This window comes from Pecten maximus, chromosome 15 (assembly GCF_902652985.1).
Source record: "Pecten maximus chromosome 15, xPecMax1.1, whole genome shotgun sequence".
In the NCBI taxonomy this organism is placed as follows: domain Eukaryota; kingdom Metazoa; phylum Mollusca; class Bivalvia; order Pectinida; family Pectinidae; genus Pecten; species Pecten maximus.
The window spans coordinates 31,819,740-31,843,296 of NC_047029.1; the positions used below are offsets into that span (position 1 = coordinate 31,819,740).

Consider the following 23,557-nt stretch of genomic DNA (forward strand, 5'->3'; position numbering starts at 1 on the left):
AACAAGAAAGACAACTCGATCTCAAAATATAAACCTAAAGAAAAAAACAGACATGAATACATGTACCTACCAATCATTAAAGATCTCGGCATTTATTGTAATGAAGCACCATGAATATTCAAAAACGAAAGCGCTATTGCTTAAGTCTATGTGTTGTTTTAATTTAGTTTATATATATTCATGTGTGTGCATTTATGACAAAAACAATTCACTTGGAATTTTATTTACTTAAATAATAAATAGATGTGTCACGCGCCAAGCTGAGAGGGCACACACAAACAGTCGTATATTTATAAACAGGAGGTCTGAAAACTTTGCCGAAACACAACTACCATGCAGATATTTTAAAAATATAAATGTATATTCATTGTGTCAGTTTTATTTGATAAATCATTTAGATAATTAAGTTTCTAATAAGGGTAACGTATGCTTTTACGAACACTTTCATTTTTGTTAACCAATATATATTTTATAGCATTAATATCAGCATGTTTTATAACCATATAGACTTGTGCAATGATCCGTATTCTTCAATCCGCGTTCCGTGTTTTATTTTGTGTTGCCAGCAAGTTAGAGTGAACCGCGCCCACCTGATCAGCTGTCAAAACCGTCTATCAGCGAAACATCATTTCTCCCGGCTACAGACGAGAGGCGGTTCAGGTGAGAACGAAGATATTTCTGGTGTTTGTTCCCAAGGCATTAAGTTTATACAAAATGTCTAAAACCAGTGATTTATGTGTCCATGTGATAATGATTCTAAATGGGTATTTCATCAATGGAAAACACATATATATGTGTGTATTACATATGATTTGTACACAGGGTATACAGGAATATCTTTAAATACAATGTATATATATTGCTTAGATTTGTCGTTATTCGTTATAATTTAAAAAATTTCCATTTGGCTATGAAGATTTAGAGCAAATATTTGATGTACATCACCGATCTCGTGCAGTACATGAACTTAACCAGCTGTGACTTTGTGTGTATACAATATACATGTAGTTATATATAAACATTCACTTAACGAGCAACTTGGCCTTACTGACTATAGACTTGTACGTGCCCTGGGATGTTGTTTTGCCCCAATTTAGTACCCCTTTTGATATGTAGTCTGCCATAAGGCATTCTCATATGCCGGTTTAACGTGAAAAAAAAACCGGTAAAGAAAAAGTACCTGGGAACATTATTCCACAGTAGAAATCATACCCCGGTGCCCGTTGAAAAATGACCCTCCTCGATAATATCGGTTTTTCGTCCCTGTGAAAAAAAAATCCCCCTATAATTTAAAAGTTAACGAGTTTCCTGGAAATGAAAATGTTACTTAAAAGGATTTTTGATGTTTTTTTCTGATATAGTTAAACCTTGTTAACCCGAAATATTTTAACGCGAAGACCTCGTTTAACTCGGATAACTCGACGTTTACCCGGTCCTGCTGACTTTGATAGAGATTTTTCTCTTGGTCAGTTAAAAAATAAAGTGCGAAACAAGTTATATGAACTTATATCAATCATTCTTGTTGGTCCTGATGGAAGCGCGGAAAAAGTCTTACCTAGGAAGGAAAACGGAGTACCCGGGGGAAACCCACGTGGTCAGGCAGGTGACCCATACCTTTCCATGTGCGATCGGGGAATCGAACCCTGGTCGACTAGGTGAAAGGCAAGTGCATTGCCACTGTGTCACCCGACATAACTTGCTGTTTGTGCATGATGTATGCACGAAAGCTAAAATGTGCGATCTAACATCCAGCTGGAAAATGAGTGCACTGTGGGCGATTTAAATGGTACAAGGAATGATTTGATGTAGAGCGTTATATATAAAAAAGACTATCAAAATCACGATGAGCTGGATAACAAAAAATGAGTAGTGGATACCTGGCAACTGTCAAACTTGGGCTTAGAACTCGCGGCCAAGATGAGGAGGGCTAGTTCTAAAATGTCGAACACCTTAACAACTCGGCCGTGGCGACCCAAAACCTAACGAATGAAGTTTGATAGATTGTTTTCTCTACAATGACAGATTTTACACTCGTACCCACAACACCATGATCTTTTTCAGTAGTAATCCTGGAATACTTACTGATCAGTTTATTCGATGTCATAATATAAGTAAACTCACGTTTGGAAACTCCGAGATCGCCTCCTTGTTCCACATACACTTTCCTGATAACATTTGAGACATCCTCTCTGTCTCTCTTTCTCAAGGTACAGTCTCATTTCATCCGTCGTGTCATTCGTTTTAAACTCTGTGTGTTTGTAGTCTCGATTCGTACAAATTCGTACCAATTAATGTCTTTGTGCACTGTCGTTTATCACGTGCAGTCGTCGCGTTCGATATGTTGCTATTGGTCATTTTTTCTACAGTTGCCCAAGTAAGATTTCTACGTACAATAATGGCCTTAGGAATATTTTCTGACCGGGTCATTTTTTCATACTACACCGGTTAAGGGACAAATCTACGATGTTATTTTATTATGACCCTTGATAAAATAAAAAGTATAGTGTTATTTTAAATGGTTAAATATAATTTTCTAAAAATGGAATCAATAGTTAAAATCTATTAGAAAAGCTTATGTACAATAATGTTCTTTGCTAGTGTAACACGGATTAATGCCAAAGACTATAGGATGTTATGAAAAAACCCAAAGATTACCCAAATAATAACTGTACCAAAATTCTAAACTTATGCATGGACACTCCTTAAAAAGTACATGTACAAGGGTAATAAAATCTGGAGCTCCAGAAGAGAAAGCGTCTTCTGCTTTATCTCCACAGCCGCCAAACAAATCCAAGTCAAATCTGGGTAACGTGTAAGTCACATTCTAAAATGAAAGCTAGGGTGATGACTATGGGAACTGTCGGGATCAAATTATAAGTAATTTAATTCCTTCAAATAATGATTGATTGATTACGCACGTCGGAACAAAAAATGTAAATATCACTTACATGTAAACGACATATATGTGTTATATTTATATATCACGTGCATGGCTGAATTTGAATTAATAGGCACGTGTTTGTGTATGAAATGTTTATATAAATGTCATATATTGACATATTTTATTTTGCATTTCAGGACGATCTTCTGTTAATACGAAGTAACCATGTCAGACGAAACATCAGAAGGCGTCATATCAGATAGCATTAAGACACGCATTGCTGAATGTCCGCTTTGTTTACAAAGGCTGAAGTGTCCAAGGTCTTTACCATGTTTACATTCTTTTTGTAAAGAATGCTTGAAAACATCGATCCTGAATCAAAGTCAAGATCCAAACGAGGAGTCGTTTTTCACTTGCCCTGCATGCAGTGTTGTTACTCGCCCGGTAGATCCAAAACAGAAGCGTGATGAGTGGGCTATGCTGTTTGAAGCCGACCAAATTACCACCAAGCTCACAACAGAGGGTGGAGGTGCATGTGAGCAGGTCAACTGTAATCCTTGCAATAGAAAGGGGAGGGCCGATATCGTGGCTTCAGTCTGGTGGAAAGAGGCAAATAAATATCTTTGTGAGTCATGTAAGAAAAATGATCTAATTACGGAAGATGACACCCTGCTTCCAATTAACAGTGACTTCCGTCCATCAACTCCACAACTTTGTGACAAACATTCAACTGACGTGGATATGATCTGTGAGGACCATCATAGCATTTGCTGCCCAAAATGCATCGCCATAGATCATCGACGTTGTGACGCAGTTCAAAATTATTCAGACTTTGTCAACAAATTGAGATCACCATCGCAAATCGAAGACAAGCGGGACGAATTAAATGATGCTATCGATGCGTTCACAGCGCTCATTAAGGATTTAAAGGAGCACATTAAGACTCTTCTCGGGAATAAAGAAGGTTTCCTTGATGACGTAAAAGAGTTACGTTTGAAAATAGAGAAACAACTAGACAAACTACAAAATGCGTTATCTGAGGAAGTTGGTGCTGTGCTAGTTGACAAAAAGCAAGAACTTGATCGTCTTATTCGAAAATGCGAATTAATGAAAAGATGCATAACCACAACCAAGTGCTTGACCGAGACAGATTACATTATAAAGAACGACATGCATATGGTTCGCACCTTTCAGAGAGGGGAGATGGAAATCGAAGCTGGTCGTACACTTGTAAAGGAGATAGCAGAACCATATCTGACCTGGCGGCTGACGCACGAAAAAGAAAAGAAGATCGAAACAAACGAGGACGATAACCAAAGCACGAGTGACAACGATGAAAAAGACGAAAGTAATGAAAGGGCTGACGAGAAGAACCTGTTGTCAGCCTTGTCGTTAGGTTCATTAAAGACAACAAGTCAAGAACGCGATTTTCCCGTAGAAGCCAGTGTACTGTTGCCGCTCTCCCTATCAGGAGCACGTGAGACGCACGAGATTGAGATTAAAACCCCGTCAGACAGCAACGACTGTCAAGTAACCGGATTGGTTTATTTACAGGATGGACGAATTCTGGTATCGGACAACGGAAATGAAAAGCTGAAAATGTTTTCGGTTGATGGAAATCTCCTAGATGAAGAAGAGGTATCTTGTTGTCGCGATATATGTATGAAGGAAGTGGATACCGTAGCGGTTACTCGTCACAGTGAAGGCGTCATATCACTTGTCAAGATTGAATCGTTAAAGAAACTAAATCTTCAGACCGAAAACGATATTCGTGCAGGTAAGAAATGCGATGCATTGACATTAGGCAAAGACTGTCTTGTTTTTGCCACATCTTATGATTCAATATCTAATGAAATCTGCAAAGTGATTTCTCCTGATTACACAAAGGAAATTGCATGGACATACAAATATGTCCAGGGTCTGGCTTATGATCACCATACCAACACCATTTTGCTTACAACGATGTGCGACGATGTAAGCATAATACTTCGTGTAGTTGGAAATTACGATATATCCGAGGTAGCTAGAGCTGGCGATCTGCTGACGGGGGCTTCCGGCATTGACATCGACCAGGATGGCAACATGTATATTTGCTGCAACGATTCTGAAAAGATAGTTCAAATTTCAAGGCATGGAAAAGTCCGATCTCTTGTCGACATGAGCGACCCTTACAGGATAGCAGTGTGTGGTAAAAAGTTTGTCGTCAGTATGAAGAACCAGGGAACAGTAAAATTCTTCGAGATGTATTAACTTTTTTACCAACCCAGACACCTTCAAGGGAACTTTGTAAAGCACTTGTAAAGATACTTATTTTACCTTTCCAATTAAGAACAATGAATCAAACAATTGTGTTTATATGCAAATACGCTTCATGAGGAATTAGCATTTTTTTAACCCAAGTATCCACAATATAGACTGAGATCTAGCTCCAGAAAAAATTATTTAACCAGATGCAACTATAAAAAATACGAAGACGAACTTTCAGTTACTCTGTAATGGTGACCTGGAATTTCCTACATTCTAAACTCACAGAATGTCTGAGAATGTCAGAATATACTGAGAAATTTAAATCAAATCTCATTAATCTCCATTATAATTATATTTCCATACCAGGACTACCATCAAAAAACATAGCACATATTAACAACGGCTATCATGTCTCCATATAAAGCTGTAACACATTTCACTGGTAACTTAAATTGCCTTTACTGGTATTTTTTATGATACATGTATCTATATTGTCGGGATTTTTGCTCCATGTTCATTGAAGATTAGAAAATAGTCTCTTTAAGATATACATTTATTACATTTTTACCAGTGAAATATCAAAAATTATTCATTCTATAAAAGTGATAATATCACTTTTGCTGATTTGACCAATCAAATTAATGATTAGAAAATACCAAAATAATTGACCAATCAGAAAAGCCGACATATATCTCAGCACCTGGACAGGGGAAACTACTTTTTTTGTTTACAAATGATCGCTGTAGGCCTAGTTAGCATACGGGGAAGGTTTTTCGTTGATAAAAAATGTAATAAACAGAATATCTAACAGTGTCTTCAGTAATACCAAATATATTTCACTCGTGTGGCTAATATTTTGATATTTTTCACTCGTGCTGCGCACTCGTGAAAAATATCAAAATATTAGCCCACTCGTGAAATATATTTGGTATTACTGAAGACACTGTTAGATATCCTCTATATAGCTGGAACTGGATTCTAGTATTTGTTATAGTGCCACATACAACACAGATAACGAACACTCTGTTTACAAATAAAGGGTTTCTACGTTTGATTTAATCTAGTGACATTCAAAGGGAAATTTCTCGAATAAAACAAAGCTTTATTCAGCAAAAACTAGAAATAGCAATACATTAGCATGTATATTGGAAGCAATGTTGCGCATTCGTGTATTTTGGAAGCAATGTCGCGTATTAGTACTTTTCTATTTGAGACTGAATAGTATAATGAAATATACATTAATCTTTTAGAGCTTGCTTAGAAAACACACGCACACAAAAAACACGTTCCGATATACATTACCTTTGAAAGCACCAAAATAAAATTCACTGTTAATAGATTGAACCAACCAAGGATATCTTATAAATAAATTAACATGTTTTCACAATTCTCTCCGTGCATATCGCATCTAGCCATTACTAACATACCGGATTGCATGATATCCATGCGGTGCCTATTAGTACAATATATATTTCTTTGCACACAATGTTTTTTAAGACAATAAGTCCGACATTATTGGTGTGCTTGGCTCAGATCGGCCATGCGTCAAGTCACGGACCCTCTAGCCATTTCAGCAATGACTAACGAATGTTTATGATAAGAACAACCAGGCCATCACCTCAAAAACAAACACCAAATCAAGCTTCATGTACAGTCAAATATATGATCATACATTAACCTATGTTTCATTTGTACATAACCAGTAAAATTCACTATTCTGTGCAACGAATAGAAAACGCTGTTCTGATTGGTAAGTTCCGAAAATTACATCGCAACCAGGGATGGTATAAGCAGCGATGATACATCTCCATATAATTGATAATCTCTATCACTTCACTCATCAAAATGAATAGCACTCTTTCTACCCACTGTAAGTTTAAATGCAAATGTCTATTACTTTGTATTATGATTCTCTTGTTTCGTAATACTAACATTTAAAGCCACATACGAACGAAGAAATATATATATCAATGTTTACATTTTGAGCTTTTTACAGTTTTCGGACATGATACATACCTAACAGACTATCGTGAGTCAGAAACTGAAAGAAAATGTGAATTTATGAAAGTATACGGGGAATTTCGAAAAATAATAACTGTTGCTGCCGGACCAGTTTCTCTGAAAATTAGTCCCACAATGCAACGGCGGGTTTTACAGTCCATACAAAATGGCGGAACGCCGGAAACCGCTTGAAACCGCCGCAAACGTACATGTAAGTAGAATCAACATAACCCGAGTATTTCCTTGGGAAAGGAAATGATTCGTTGGAACCTAGGGAGAAAAGAAAAGGGAATAGACTCGACTTCCGATTTTGCCGGACGTCTATTGGATTGCTGGTTAGCTGTTGAACATTGTCAACTTCACCGATCTAAAATTTTATCCATGTTTTGTTGTATGCATATTGCTACATTTTAAAATTGAGTATTTAAATGTAAACTTTGTTTATTTTGTTCAGTTATTATGCGAATATACAGTAAAATTTTTAAATAAATACATTATTATAGGCATAGTTCACGTATGCTCAATATGTAAACAACAGCTCTGTTTGTAGTTTAAAGTATATGCAGCGCACGTTGTTATAGACTCGTTCTCGGCTCCGTGAAAATCTCGCCATAAATATAAATGCGGCGAGTTATTTTTATACACGGATGTCTCAAGGACTCCTCCGATCAAGTGTCCAGGCCAGTGGTCACTTTAATGTTAGGAGAGCATGAATGAGCATCTTGGATTGCCATTTATACATGTGTGCAACTATAATTTTAGGTTGTTTGGGAGTATGTGGCTTTAACACTTGTTGTTTGTTTTTCTCTCTATGATTGTGTTCTCTAATTTATAATTCTTATTTAACTTTACATCTCAGTTTTTAAATCCTAACTGGAATGTTACTTATTCTGTTAATTGTTGCATATCACTTAATAATAAACTACATTATATCAAATATTCGTTTGCTGAAATTAAAAAACGAATTCCGCTGACTAAAACCACCACACAGTTAGATGGGAGACGAGGATGGACCATCAAGATAGGACTTTACAGTAAAGAGTATAAAAATGCTCGACGGTAAAATGGTGGAATTAAACGGATACCACGGTGTAATATTCACATCAATCGTTTGACATACCATTTTTTATGTTGTAACTTCACGTTTGTGATGGTAGGTAAACTAACAGTGCAATCTAAGCCGTTGGGAAACATGGAGAGATTGATAATGTTGGTATTTTGTCGTCAATCACAGACGTTGGTGTGGTCATGGCTTTTGATTAGGATATCAAGAATGAAATAATAATAATGAATGTTTCAAATGTAGAATGGTAGTTGTAATATGTGACGGAACGAATAGACATGAATTCAGAGGTGGCAAAAATAGTCCAAGTGATTTAACCATTTGACAACTTGGACAGATTATTACATTTGTTGCGGTACTTTCAGACATCGCAATTTTATTTTAGCAAGTTATTTTCTGGTTTTTTAACATTTTCTATTAATAGTTAAGTAGAACCAGAGATACATTTTCATTGTCTTGTAATGAGGTAAATACTGTCCAGAAAGTATATGTATAGATATAGCTTAAAAGTATAGTGGAATTAAAAACGGGATCCATATATTCAGTCCGCATTAGGTGTTTTGAATGAGCGAAGCAGGAAGTGCCCCTCGGACCATGCCCCACTTATAAGCCGTCAAGACTTCAGAAGAACAAAAAGAGTTCGCCAGAACAGATAAAACGTCTCTGGTATCGATGGATGTATTGTTTATCTACGGTATAGTTATTTAATTTCAGGAGGCTAATTTCTTTGTTGTCCTCATCGCACCTACATGTAGTTGAAGAGTATTACATTTCGTACATTATATACAATGTTTATATACATGTCGAGGTTTTAAGACATATGATCCATGGGTTAAATATCCTATATTATACATCATTTTTGTTGGCTCGGTTTTTGAGGCGGGGTCTCCTTGTAGTAGTCGATGACAACTTCACTCAACAATATGCCCATCGCATGCTTTCTAGAGCAATTACGGTAAAGTGGGGACAAAGCAAAGACCGGGCCATTTCTCAGCTTCCCGATACAAAATACAAGAATTTTTTATTTTGTGTCGTGTGTTTTAACAACAAACATTAGCTCAGTAGAAATATTTCTGCGATGGACAAATTAAAATACAACAACAATACTGATAATGTAAACAGAAAAAATGTAACTGGCATGCAAATATTCATCACAGTTGGAAAAAATAAAATAATATCAATAATCTTATCACAAACATATATATACTATATGATATAGATGTACTCTAGTACCAATGACAACGCTTGCTTGCTGAAAGGGGTAGTGCATTCATGATTATACTGTTACATTATATTAAAAATACATGTTCATAACACAAAAAATTAGTACATGTACATAGATAAGAGATCAACATAAAGATATGAGGAGACCTGAAAACCAACTGATTAGGCTGCCCCTACCTAAAATGGTTCTGGTTTCAAAGCACTATCACAATTTGCCAAATAGTAAACAATAAATATACTAATTACAATAACTAGATTCACGGTGTATTGTATATGAAAGTGAAAGCATAAATAGGGTTTAAATATAGGGACCAGATGACCAAGTGATTGGGAGTCCCCTACCTACAAGAATTCTGGCTCCTAAAGAGTTCGGTAAAAAAAAGAGAAGAAAAATAAGAGAGCTATTTCATTATACGTACGTGAGCCTACTACAGACCCGTGCACGTTCGCAGTTCCGATTTAAGCGTAGCGTTTCCGTAGCATTACCGTACCATTTCCGTAGCATTACCGTAGCATTTCCGTAGCATTTCCGTAGCATTTCCGTAGCATTACCGTACCATTTCCGTACCGTTTGCGTCCACTCACCGTAGCATTACCGTAGCATTTGCGTTTACCTATTTTCACTCACAGACCGTCTCATAACCGTTCGGTAGAAAATTTTGCGGAATGTATTTTTTATCGAAACGAAATTTAGTTAAATATACTTACCGAACGTCAAAAAAGAAATGTAGCGACAGCAAATAATTTTATACATGTAAGGAGGTGAGAATTACATAGATACGGCTATAAATATGTCTGTATCTTTGTATAGAAAAAATAACACTCTCACAAAAAACAAGTCAAGTAACATGGTCCATCGATCTTAGTGTAATAAAAAATGGCGGATCCTAGTAGTAGTCGACGCATTACGATGGAAACCAAGATGAAGATCGTGTTAAATAAACAATATTACCTTTACTGTGCCATAGTCTAACCTTTAAAACAGTTTCATATAATATGCACTGGTCAGGCTACATGTATAGGGTACAAATGCTCCAGACAGTATCACACAGGTAAACTAGGGAAGTTAGACTTAATTGTCAGCAATGATACAAACAACACAGCATGTTGTATACAGGTAAACTAAAGGTAAGGTATTTTGTGGACCAAGTGATATAGGTGTGAAAGGTAGAAAAATAAGAGATAATTATAGCCTGCAGGTAAGGCTATAGACTGATTCATAAAACGTACAACTTTAATGAGAATGTCATCGTGATCTTTGGAGTTATTCATTATTTATTTCAATTTTAAAACCCAAAGGTCTAATCACAGAATTGATAACAAATTGATAAAATCAGAGACGTATATATTACATGTGTGATATATATATATGTCTCTGATAAAGTATAACAAGAGTAAATTAATTACATAGTAAGAGCAAATACGGTATATAAAGTGCATACACATGTGAAATAGAACTGATGTCCAAAATAGAAATCATCCAGACAATCAAGTAAGTCTTGTTATGAACTGTAAACAAGAGACCTAATTCTGAAAACAAATCTTCGTTCGACATAAATCTCTCAAGTGAAACGTTAAAAAACTGTCGGGAATATGACGAAGGTAGTTAAAATTAATTAGGACTCTTTTAAGAACATTACAATTTCTTACAATAATCCAGCATTTACAGGGATAAAGCAAGGTTGAGATACTCGACCTAGTCAAAAAAAAGATGTGGAACTAAAAAGTAGTATCTTGTAAAAGTTCGATCAAGCAGACTTTGTACAGATTTGAATAAAAATATATGTATTAATGCCTTCATACCAGACTAGGTAAGTTGAATTGTGTACAAATTTACATGTAATATAGACTATTATCGTTTAATTTTGATTTAAAACATAGAAATAAAAAAATAATAAAATAAAAAATAAAACCTGTACAACTTCAATCTGGTGTACGAGTGTTTCTTGCTATGGTGACCACATTTCAGAGCAGTAATCTAACTGACTGCACTAATGTACAGAGAGCGAATAACATTTTGAAAATCCAAATATGTAGATTGGCATGACCTTACCAACCACTTATCAAACATGAAATAAAAAGTTAAGATTCGGAGTGACCCATACACCCAAGTTTTAGCATGTGTTTCTTTCTTTAGAGATTCCTCACCCAAGCTGTCGGGATACTCAGTTGTATATCTTTTGTTGCTAAACGTTATATAACAATATTTTTTTTATATAAAATGTACATTTTAAAGTTTTACACCCGTCGTAGACTCTGTCAATATCGGATAGGAGTCTTAAATATAACGTGCTGCTTTACAAAATTTACCATCATCGGCAAAAAGGAAAGTTTTGAAAAAAAAAATGTAAAAGAGAGGGTGAATCATTTGAGTCATCATTTTATAAGTCATATTCAATTTGACATTTTTATATTTTCTCTCATGAAAGTAAGAACAAGCTACTGCTATAGTTTAAACTCACTCAGGTGTAAAATTTGACATGTTGGCCTGGTAATATAGGTAAATTTCTATATGTTGGCTCAGTGAGAATGAGCCATAATAGGACCCCGGGGGTTAATTGGGGACAGGTCACCTGGCCAGGTATACCATGTGCCAGACACAAAAGAGCTAGACTGATCAGCATCTTACAGGTAAGGTGTGATAGGATGCATGTCCTCAAGGCTGTAGGGTTGCATATTGCGCCCAGTTGGCCATTGGCAACAGGCCTTTCCCAGATGTTTGGCTTCAATGTAATGTACATGTAGCCTGGACATGTACATTTATTTGTACATGTCTCAAGATCTGTCGACAGAACATACAATGTATAAATCATATAGATGACATGTACTGTAAAAGAAACTTTCAAGTTTCGAATAACAATGTAAAAGCCAAAACTTTAGTGACTTAACATTCAATAAAAATTTAAAATATTAATATTTTGTCCGACAAAATATTTACATGAAGTACATGTACACCTGAGTCAGCCATTATTAGGCCTCTGACACAAACTGATGTGTTTTAATAAAAGCATGTAAATGATTAAAATGATCGCATACAACATCAAATTAATTTCAAAGGTAGATTCTTCACTCTACACTGTTGAAGTCTTTATATATTGAAACAATGTATTACCTGGTTATGTCCTTTGTGACAATAAGTTAAAAAAAAAACAGTTGTGAACTAATTATCGTGCACTCCTCACTTCTCCTTGGGTGCAAAGGTTTACTGATTGTCACTCAACTGAAGGTTAGATCACAACACAAGTCCATTAATAAAGATTTTCAGAGTGTTATCCATTATCAAGTAAACACACAGAGTCCGCTCCATTGCAGACGTGTGATATACACGTATCTGATTGCACATGTACATTGTATATTCTTAAGTATATAATTATTGATGTCTTGTTTTTAGTTTTTATCCCTCCCCTGCCAGAGTTTCCTCTGATCCGACATCAGACTTTTAAACAAATCGTCAATGCATACACACCAGTAATATGTACCAGTGATTGTTATATATAGACTTGCCAGACATGTACATGTACTTGACTTAATTGTCCCCCTAACCTGTTGCCATGGGTACTAATCCCCCTCCCCACCACCGTCAACTTCACCTGATGGCCATGGATATACTCTTGATTAGGAGTCATCGGGCTCAGGTGTATAAGTCATCACCACACCTGGTCAGTTTCTCCTTTTTACAATTAGCCCTATAGGGGGTCTATTCATAGCCTGGTCAATCTGTGTTCAGAAATCTTGATCTGTTTACCTGTACCTAAATTAACACTTTGATACAATTTTTTCAATTCAATTAGTTGATTTATTAAACCTTACGGTTTATCAGTATAAATGCAGTGAAAATATAGATAAATACATAAAAACAAAACAATAAAGTTCGGACACAAAGAGACAACACATACGCGACCGCAGCGCTAGTGTAGAGAGTGATTTTATTTTAAAATTAAATGCTATCGTCTTTTGTTGTCGAGAATAATAAATTTTCCTAAATTTGAAAGATCCTTATATGACCTTAATATTTCCGGTTTCTAAAAGTTGTACAGTTTTTTTTTACATACGGAGGTTTTCTATAGTAGTACAATTTGATAAAACGTTCTTCCACTTCCCGATACAACATTCACTCCATCAAACACCATTGCACTGTCGTTTCTACGTGTTCGCTTCGTCTAGGATCCGCTTTTTATAAGAACCAGATAATTTATTCAGAAACGGTCGATTATTTGTGAGCGTTAACCGTAGCATTTCCGTAGCATTACCGTAGCATTTCCGTAGCATTACCGTAGCATTTCCGTACCATTCCCGTAGCATTACCGTACCATTTCCGTAGCATTTCCGTAGCATTACCGTACCATTTCCGTAGCACTTCCGTAGCGTTTGCGTTTAAGACGGAACAGCGAACGTACACGGGTCTGTAGTATCATATGATACATTTACACACAGCACCTTTGTCGAAACTTTTGTGGAGTTAACTCTAGGTTGTACCACAGAGTTACATGTAGCTCCCCTACGACCGTAAACGGTGTTGCACTGTGTAATGAGGTCGCGCAGACATTAGGGATATATTTTAGGAATAATTTTAAAAACCTCGAGTGCCAAACCTTTGATTATTCTGACATAAAGGTAGGTTAATTTATGCAAAAGTTGTTTAAGAGGAGTGATAAATTTGGGTGTACGAACTGTGGTGCTCTTTAATCAGAGACATGGGTATAACTTTCTTTACTTATCTACATGGTTCATCAGACTTTGATTTAACTAATACTTTGTTGGAAAGTACATTTAATTGTGAATTATCAAATGAAGATATTGAATATTTCAGACTCCCAAATTTAAGATTTTTGTATCAAATGTTTAGAATATATGAACCACTTACACGTAATAACACATAATTACCCAATGCCCTTTTCACTTGTAAAATAACTATGTGCATTTATATTATCCTCGTCTGAATGTTGTTTGTACATTCAATTTTCTGTTTATGTAATCTTCATTATTGGAGGAAATAATAAGAATGATAATAATGGTGCATTTACACACAGGATCGTCCCAGGCGTGCAACATTCTTCGAAAGATATTGAACTTTCTATTTGGAAGTATGTTCCACACCTGGGCCACCTGGTACCGGAAAGACCTTTGTCAGAACTTTGTACAGTAAACTCTAGGTTGTACCACAACATTTAAACGCATTTACTAGTGGAAAACCTAACATTATCGCATTGTCCTTTAACAGCACGATCGCCAAACGAAATCACAATATCTGCTCAATACAGAGGCTTCGTCCAAATTGTTTGTTTTGATGATACATGATTTATGTTCGTTTGAGACGACAAACAGATTCTTGATTCCAAGCCACCAAGCTCGAAGAGTGGCATAGCGTTCCCCTCCCTTTTTGAAAATGCCTCTTGTCGACGAAGTTTTCAAGTGTGTGATTTTCGATGACTGACATATGATTTTATTGATATCTCCCCGATGACTGACATAGGATGTGATTGATATCTCCCCGATGTCTGGCATAGGATGTGATTGATATCTACTCGATGACTGACATATGATTTGATTGATATCTCCCCGATGACTGACATAGGATGTGATTGATATCTCCCCGATGACTGACATAGGATGTGATTGATATCTACCCGATGACTGACATAGGATGTGATTGATATCACCGTGATGACTGACATAGGATGTGATTGCTATCTAGTCGATGACTGACAAAGGATGTGATTGATATCTCCCCGATGACTGACATAAGATGTGATTGATATCTCCCCGATGACTGACATAGGATGTGATTGATATCTCCCCGATGACTGACATAGGATGTGATTGATATCTCGCCGATGACTGACATCAGATGTGATTGATATCTCCCCGATGACTGACATAGGATGTGATTGCTATCTAGTCGATTACTGACATAGGATGTGATTGATATCTCCCCGATGACTGACATAGGATGTGATTGACATCTCCTCGATGACTGACATAAGATGTGATTGATATCTCCCCGATGACTGACATAGGATGTGATTGGTATCTAGTCGATGATTGACAAAGAATGTGATTGATATCTCCCCGATGACTGACACAGGATGTGATTGATATCTCCCCGATGACTGACATAGGATGTGATTGATATCTAGCCGATGACTGACATCAGATGTGATTGATATCTCCCCGATGACTGACATAGGATGTGATTGATATCTCCCCGATGACTGACATAGAATGTGATTGATATCTCCCCGATGACTGACATCAGATGTGATTGATATCTAGTCGAGGAATGACATTGGATGTTCTATTTCTGTTAAGAAAATTGTTATTTACTACCTGTAGTTTGAAATGCACTTATTGTTTATCACATTTCACAGATGTAGTACAATGGTTTACCTTTTATTCTTTTGATAAACGTCCTTGAATCAGAACTATAGGATACTCTTGTGTAACTGTACGATTTTGTTACATCCCAGCTCACAAGGTCTTGTGGAAGCGGATGTGGTGGGGATCCTCCATCCCACCATCCCTTTACACCTTCATATTCGTACTGCCCTGCTCCAACCCAAAACTGCTCCACGTCCTCTGAGAAAGAAATAATGGCACATTACACAATTAAGATTGTTACCATATATTCAAAATATAAACTTGCAGAACAGGATGCCATAAAACTTATATGATGTTACGTCTTAATTAGAATTACAGATGCCGTACCGATACGGTGTTACATAATCTGTACAGCACCAGAACACCGTTTTCGTTTAAATTCTTTACATATATTAACTTCAGTTTGTGAAAACATCAATATCATGTGCTATTTTAAAAACCACAACAACGAATATCGACATAATAACGAAACCGTAATTCTAACGTAAACTTATATGCCTGCATAGAAACAATTTAAGAAAGTACTAAAATTACAGGACCAGGTATTCAGGAAGGTTAAGCGTTGTCTGCCTCATTGCTGACACCCGTCAGATCAATCTAGGTCAACTCCGGTTTGCACGTACGTGTAATATTAAATTCTCAAACGTTCTAGGAACAGCAATGTGGCATCAGAATGAGATTGTTGACGTAACATTAGCAGTCACGTAACAAAATGGTGTTGTAGACTCAAACACTATATTGCATCACCAATGTTTTGCATTGTTACAATATTCATTGGTAACAGTCATAATTATCAAAATAGTTAAATTACTTGTTTAAAAGATGATGATTAATCTGGTTGCACATTAATTTTAGAAAGTCATTCTATATTAAGTAAAAAGCATTGTACCGATCTTGAGGTATTTAAATGTTTTTATCTATATATTTTGTGATAAAACATATTTCCGAACACATAATAATGTCCTCGAAACGCATGAAAAAAGTAACTTACTAATATCTACACGCAGTCAATATACAAAATAGCCTATTACTTACTGATGGGTGAGGTGACTCGGTTAAGAAAATCTAGGTCTTTAGTTGAATTAACGACAAGTAACCTCATCCCCGTGTCCTCACACGCCTGTTTGGCTTCCACCTGATTTTGTTTCTGTGTGAATATCTGGTAGGTCCGTCCGGAAGGATCAAATGTCGGTTGATCTAAGAACGGAAAATGCATCAATTATTTCATGATTACATGTATATGTAAACTTCATCTTCTCAACGATTGTAAAACAAATTTTATCAACTTATATTGATTGTTTTGTACCCTGATGAAATTAATATGATAATCCCAAATCTGTTCATTTTCGAACCCCGGTCGCTTAGGTTAGAAGACGAGTGTGTTGCCAATGTGTCACTATAATATGTATACTAGTATAGATTATCACAAGGACGTGGGATCTTCGCAAATAAATCTTATCCAGGTTAAATAAGATTATCACTAAGACATGGGATTCTTGTAAATAATTCTTACTAGGTTTACATAACATTATTACTAAGACATGGGATTCTTGTAAATACATCTTATCCTGGTTACATAAGATTGTCACTAAGACATGGGATTCTTGTAAATAATTCTTACTAGGTTTACATAACATTATTACTAAGACATGGGATTCTTGTAAATTAATCTTACCTGGTTTACATAACATTATTACTAAGACATGGGATTCTTGTAAATACATCTTATCCTGGTTACATAAGATTATCACTAAGACATGGGAGTCTTGTAAATAAATCTCACCCATGTTACATTAGATTATCACTAGGACATGGGATCCTTGTAAATAAACCTTACCAGGGTTGTACATTAGATTATCACTAGGACATGGGATTCTTGTAAATATATCCTACCTGGTTTGCAATAGTAGTGGAAGTCGGCGTTGAATGCTGCTGTGACGTCAGTGATTCCATAGAGACTAGATACGCATGCGTTGAAGTCGTATCCGGTACATTTATGCGTTATAGTGCTGTAGGAATACGACTTACATTTGACGCTACGGTGACAAAACACACCACATAACGCAAAGTGTGTGACGATTTCGTTGAAGACTACTCTGCCTATACTGTGTATGAAGTCTGGGGTAGGCGCAAACACGTAGTTACTGTTGTCAACAGCATCTACAACAAACAAATGCCGATAGGATGTAAAACATTAGTATCCTATAACGACTACAAACAACAACCAACAAAACTACATTGAATGATGATAAATTGTTTAAGTTCCTGTTTAAATGTCACCTTTGATGAAGTCAGGCGAAACAACGGTATATTAGCTACACAATGTACATGTAACAATTCCATGACACGTGACACCATGTGTTTCATATGACGTCAGATATGTTTCATATGACATCATATATGTTTCCTAGGGCGTCAGATATGTTTTATATGACGTCTTACATGTTTCATAGGACGTTATACAGTCTTCTACCACAATACCCTATTCATCTCTCAGACCATCAGTTAATCATTATAGCTGTTGATTAACAACCTGTTTATACCACACGTGGTATAAACTCTGTACGCATTTCGATTGGCTAACACGGTGAACTTTGACCCAAGCTGCAATTGTTATTGACGTCATCAATAATCTAATGACGTCACATCACCGGGTCCCGGACGTCACCGGTACACTTTATTTGTATACGCGAAATTATACTTGGCCACGTTTCCCTTTGATTCAAGCCGATATTATTGTGGTAGAAACAGGTCAGACGACTCGAAATTGTTGGATATGGAATTTATTTCACACTCGTAAGTTATTTTTTAAAAGTTGCAAAAAACACTCGCTAAAGCTCGTGTCTTTTGTAACTTTAAAAAAATATCCAACAACCACTCGTTGTGTAACCTCTATATATGTTTTTAAGGACGTCATACATGTTTCATTGGACTTAATACGTGTTTCGTAGGACGTCATTCATGTTTCATAAGACGTCAACAATATCTACAACAAACAAATGCCAATAGGATGTTCAATATCAGCATCTTGTCACGACCACAAACAAAAACCAACAAAACTACATTGAACGATGATAAATTGTTTAATTTGCTTTTAATTTGCTGTTTAAATGCCACCTTTGATGAAGTCAGACCAATCTATTATCTATTAGCTACATAATGTAATAAATCTAAGAGACACGCGACACCATTTGTTTCATATGACGTCATACATGTTTCATATTATGTCATATATTTTTCATAGGACGTCTTACATATTTCATAGGACGTTATGCAGTCTTATATGACACCATCCATGTCATAGAACGCCGTATATGCTTTTAAGGACGTCATACATGCTTCATAGGACGTCATACGTGTTTCTGAGGACGTCATTCATGTTTCCTAAGACGTCATACATGTTTCATAGAAAGTCATACATGTTTTATAGGACGTCATACATGAACAGTGTATCACCGGACGTAAAGCGTGTTTCGTATGACGTCGTATATGTTTTAGGACGTCATACATGTTTCATAGGACGTCATAAGTTTCACAGGTTTAATCTGTTATAGTGTTTGTTCTGTTTTTTTAGAAGGCTATTAGTCATGTGGTATTTAAGCTGCACGTTAATGGAGTCCATATGAAATATGCAACGCCTATCGAATTGTTATTAAATATGAATTCATCTATGTAATTAATTGATTATTTAATTACATTTGTAACCTTTATGCTGCAGTGTGTATGATAAAATAAAAATATCATATGAAAAAATCTGAATACATGAAAATTATAACTGGATTTGATAATGCACAGCACGAGGAGAATCGCGGCACCATCTATGTTTTTTCCTATTAAGACTGTGTACAGAATACGCCAACCGAGTGTTTGATAGTTAATTCTAACACGATTCGTTTGCAACGCGTGTTTTTATTGGTTACTGACCAGGTTCTAATCTGCGATAGAACCATGATCTATCCTGTTAAGCCACGCCCCGTTTCTAATCAAATCAATATGGCGTCAAGTTCGACTCGTACCGAAATTCAACACTCTGCACCATTTATGATTGATGATCCATGAGATTGGAATCGAAAATGAAGAAATCAAAAAGATGAGATAACTGAATAAATTGAACAAAAATCGTTAACATCATAATTCTTACCGTCATTTATTGATTGAAACGTTCATTTCGTCCGTGTGTAGGCATCTAAGCTTAGGCCTACAGTATCCAAGTAAAATCCGAAATGAAATGAAACAAGTGCACATAACTTTCACATAACGGTTGAGCCTATAGAAACACATCAACTCTGACTTTGTCAAAACGCCCATGTCGTTATGCATACTGCATAAATCCAAATATGTCGTTAAATCTTCGGTAACAGGACTTTCACAACAATCCAAATACACCGCTTCGTCAACATACAGATCGAACTCTTGCCAGTATGGGCGTGGCCAATTGACCGACTTTGAAAGCTTCTTTCTGATTGGTCAATCTGCCACAGTATGACACGTAACTAGCGGAGGTCACAGAGTACTTAACAGCGTACTTGTAGCGGTGTAAAACAATGTTTCTAAATATATGCGATAGTAAACGTGTTAGAATGGGGATAGTACGTTGTTTTTCGTGGCAATATTGTTCTAATCGCCAGTATAGCCACTCAAAACAACATACTATCCCCTAAATATTTAAAATGTTTTAGTAACAATATGCTAGCTCATTTTTATTCAAATCTATTAGGCATAAAAGAAATAGATTAAACTAATTTAACTATACTATTTAAAAAAAAGTTATTGTGTTTTGTTTTTGTTAAGGCTTTCAACCAACTGCAATTTTAAAATAATAATTAAATCCTTTCTGGTAAAACTAACTCGACAAAATTTTATAAAACTATAACGCTTCACAGTTCCTTCCTACGTACCTATTTAAAAGGAATATACATCCAGGATTTGCAAAACTGGGACCAAATAGATACATAATGATGTAAAAGTCTGTGTGTCTGATTACAAATGTACCGGTGAGCATAACAAGGAATTACGAGGGAAAAAACCGGCGTGATATCTATTTTATATGTAACTTTATGTAATGTGTAAGAAAATGTCCGATCCAAAACTGCATATTTCAGTTTATAGACAGTAAACATGTAAATAAATAAATAAATAAACAAATATATAGATAAATAAAACAAAAATAAATAGATTAAAAAATGAATCAATAAATGAAATCAAATGATTATGATATATCGACACATTCCGTGTTGGTCATTGTGACTGTATGGTATTTATGGTGGCATGTTATTGTTTTGATAGTAACATGCTTTTCTAAAATTCGTTCATAACATCATAGATGATAAAAGTATTATGTGGTAGTGGTTTTTACGTACCCGAAAAACTGATGACGTTAAGAAAAAGATAGCCAATCGTAACACCGAGGACTGACTGGACAGCCATCTTGATTCCCCAGTCGTTATCAGTCTGACCTCCAGAAGCTGTAACTGTAGATATTGGAGGGTCCCCGTCGTTATCAGTCTGAACCCCAGCAGCTGTAACTGTAGATATTGGAGGGTCCCAGTCGTTATCCGTCTGACCTCTAGAAGCTGTAACGGTAGATATTGGAGGGTCCAAGTCGTTATCAGACTGACCTCCAGAAGCTGTAACTGTAGATATTGGAGAGTCCCAATCGTTATCAGTCTGACCTCCAGAAGCTGTAACTGTAGATATTGGAGGGTCCCAGTCGTTATCAGTCTGACCTCTAGAAGCTGTAACGGTAGATATTGGAGGGTCCCAGTCGTTATCAGTCTGACCTCCAGCAGCTGTAACTGTAGATATTGGAGGGTCCCAGTCGTTATCAGTCTGACCTCTAGAAGCTGTAACGGTAGATATTGGAGGGTCCAAGTCGTTATCAGGCTGACCTCCAGAAGCTGTAACTGTAGATATTGGAGGGTCCCAGTCGTTATCAGTCTGACCTCCAGAAGCTGTTACTGTAGATATTGGAGGGTCCCAGTCGTTATCAGTCTGACCTCCAGAAGCTGTAACTGTAGATATTGGAGGGTATATTGAAATCTGTTTTCCTTTCTGCAGAAAATAATCCAATCAACCTCTTGAAAATGTTTGAACCAGTTTTCAATAAATCTTGACGGAATACTAAGGACCATATGTTGATATGTACACACCTTTATGTCACTAACTTTTGAATCTATTGTATTCATGCTTGATCAAATGGCGTAACGTTAGTGAAGGAGAAACAATTACCTTGTGATATTTTTATCGTTCATGCAATATAGATTAAAATATATATATGGATTTGTTAATCCTAGGAGATGCAGGCTTATAATGAAGATAGCGATCAGAAATGTTGCAGAAGCCATTAACCAATTATAACGTTACAGTATTGAAATACATTTATTTCTTCTTTTCATATCTAGTCTAAACAGAATTTTTTTCCATAGTGTCAAAGCATATATACATTTAAAATTACAAACATTTTCAATGGGATGGATAAATCTCACAGCTTAAAGTTTCCTCCCTAATTACTTCTACAAATATGAATTATTTTGCTATGACGGTGACGTAAGCCTTTTATCTCCTTAGGAAAAACTACAACCGTACAAAAAGTATTAATTGACCAAATAAGAAATCCATTGGTGAGCTATAATAATTAAAACGTTTTTATTTTCAGCATATATGTTTCAGAAATTAACATATTGGACATAATGACATTGTAAAGTTCCCAATCACTATCACCTGCAGAACAATTAGAATAGAGTGGCGCATGTTAAGGTTCCGTGGATATCTACCTGTCTCCCGAATTAATTGGATTTATATTGGCAATAAATACAACCTTTTTATTTTTATATATTAATATTAACATAGATTTAACTGTCTTTGTTCACCCATTTCCCAATATGATCATGTGAAATAGTGAAAATGTGTCACAGTCACAATATGTGAACTAGATTTCTTCCATGGACTCATAGATATAGTCTATATTAACATTTTGGTAATGGGAGACGACAAAATTAAATATATACATATACAAACAACATCAACACTGTACTGATGATCAGAATGATGTTGATATGCCGCGAGTGGTGAAATGTTATCGATACTAATTTATCATTTGGTACTGAAGTTACTTATACCATGACCAACCAGTAGGTTAATCAGTATGAAATATTGGTATTTGTTGCAATGGGAAGCTCAGCAGCGTAATCAGAAAAAAACTGTATATGGTAAAAAAAAAAAAATATGTTATAAAATTCATACTGTATATATTTAAAAGACAAACAGGTCGCCACTTTACCTGATAATGACTTTTATGATAATTTAACTCAACCATGCGGCACTTGGATGAGATAAAACTTAAATTGTCATGTTTGCTGATTGAAAGTTTGTTGAAGCATTTTGCCCCCATTACATTGGGCAATGTATTATTTACAGACATAGAAATATAAATAATCCCATGAGGACTGATGATAATAATAATGTACCGATGATGTTAAGTCGGCCTAGACTTACTAAATTATTTACTTTTCGGAGTTTGCTTTATCAAATATCGGCTCGTTGAATTTCCCGACGGTTTAATTTTCGACCTTAGGACTTACTCATTAATTCCCCTTTTCCCCAGTCACAACCGAGCCGGAGGCAAATTATGTTCCAATCTGTCCGATATACGATAGATTGCGACTCTTCCATCTGATTTTGTACGGGGATTTAAGACGTTTATATTAGATGTTTTCCAGTGATAATGTAAGAAAAGGTTTGTTATTGTTGACGATATGTAAGCT

General features: G+C 35.9%; 1 protein-coding gene across 1 annotated transcript; it reads left to right on the forward strand.

Moving 5' to 3' along the window:
* Positions 1–553: 553 nt before the first annotated feature.
* On the forward strand, positions 554–5,742 carry LOC117344399. The gene is made up of 2 exons (XM_033907143.1): positions 554–660; positions 3,079–5,742. The coding sequence occupies exon 2, from the start codon at positions 3,107–3,109 to the stop codon at positions 5,129–5,131; it is 2,025 nt and encodes a 674-aa protein (XP_033763034.1). The 5' UTR covers positions 554–660; positions 3,079–3,106; the 3' UTR covers positions 5,132–5,742.
* Positions 5,743–23,557: the final 17,815 nt, after the last annotated feature.